The following is an 849-nucleotide window of genomic DNA, read 5'->3' as shown; positions in this document are numbered from 1 at the left end:
CTCGCAGAGGCGCCTGCCGCTGAAGCTGCTCATCATGTCGGCCACGCTGCGGGTGGAGGACTTCACGCAGAACCAGCGGCTCTTCCCCGTGCCGCCCCCGGTCGTCAAGGTGACGCCGCCAGGGTCTTGGGTGGCGGGGCGGTGGGGCCCTGTCTCTTGGGCAGCAAGTGTGCGGGGAGGTTCCCAGGGGAGGTTCCCAGGCATCACGCGGGGAAGCCCAGGAGGGGGCGGGGCCGAGGCGGCTGAAGCTCGGCCCTCGGGCATCTGTCCCCCGCAGGTGGAGTCCCGGCAGTTCCCGGTGACCGTGCACTTTAACAAGCGGACGCCGCTCGAGGACTACAGCGGCGAGTGCTTCCTGGAGGTGTGCAAGATCCACCGCATGCTGCCCGCAGGTGAGGCCCCTGGCGCATGCCGGTCCTCCAGGCCCGTGGGCTCGCCCTCCCCGAGGCTCAGCTGCCTCAGTTTCCTCGCTGGTTCCAGAGTGCTTGCAGCCCTGCCCTGCCCAGTCCCCCAAAGCATCATGCGGCCTCAGTGACTGGCGGGTGCTGCTGCCACATCCGATAAGCAGGGCCCACAGGTGCCCCGACAGGATGGGTGGACGGGGTCCCACCTGAATGTCAGTCTGGACCCCAGGCCCCATGGCGCTTGTCCGGTTGTTTCCCTAACGTGGGCGCTTCCTGTGGCCTGGACTGGCCTGTTCTGGGCATTTCGCGTGACTTTCATGGGCGGCGGCGGGGGGGGACGGTGACCGAGGAATCCCAGTCCCCGTGCCCTCGGCCTGGGGGTGGCTGCCGGGCGCCCGTCCTTGAGTCCTGGTCTGACCAGCTCCCGCTGCGCCCGGCTCGCTCA

At 69.1% G+C, this 849-nt stretch overlaps 1 protein-coding gene across 1 annotated transcript in view; it reads left to right on the top strand.

Annotated features, from left to right (window-relative positions):
• Positions 1-849, top strand: part of DHX37 (DEAH-box helicase 37) — a 14,137-nt gene that overhangs the window by 6,629 nt on the left and 6,659 nt on the right. The window contains exons 9-10 of the mRNA XM_015567219.1: positions 8-109; positions 278-410. Of these exons, the coding sequence (XP_015422705.1) occupies positions 8-109; positions 278-410 (235 nt within the window). The remainder of the gene's footprint in view (positions 1-7; positions 110-277; positions 411-849) is intronic.

Source organism: Myotis davidii, unplaced genomic scaffold, assembly GCF_000327345.1.
Source record: "Myotis davidii unplaced genomic scaffold, ASM32734v1 scaffold43, whole genome shotgun sequence".
Lineage (NCBI taxonomy): Eukaryota > Metazoa > Chordata > Mammalia > Chiroptera > Vespertilionidae > Myotis > Myotis davidii.
This window is presented reverse-complemented; position numbering and strand designations above follow the sequence as displayed.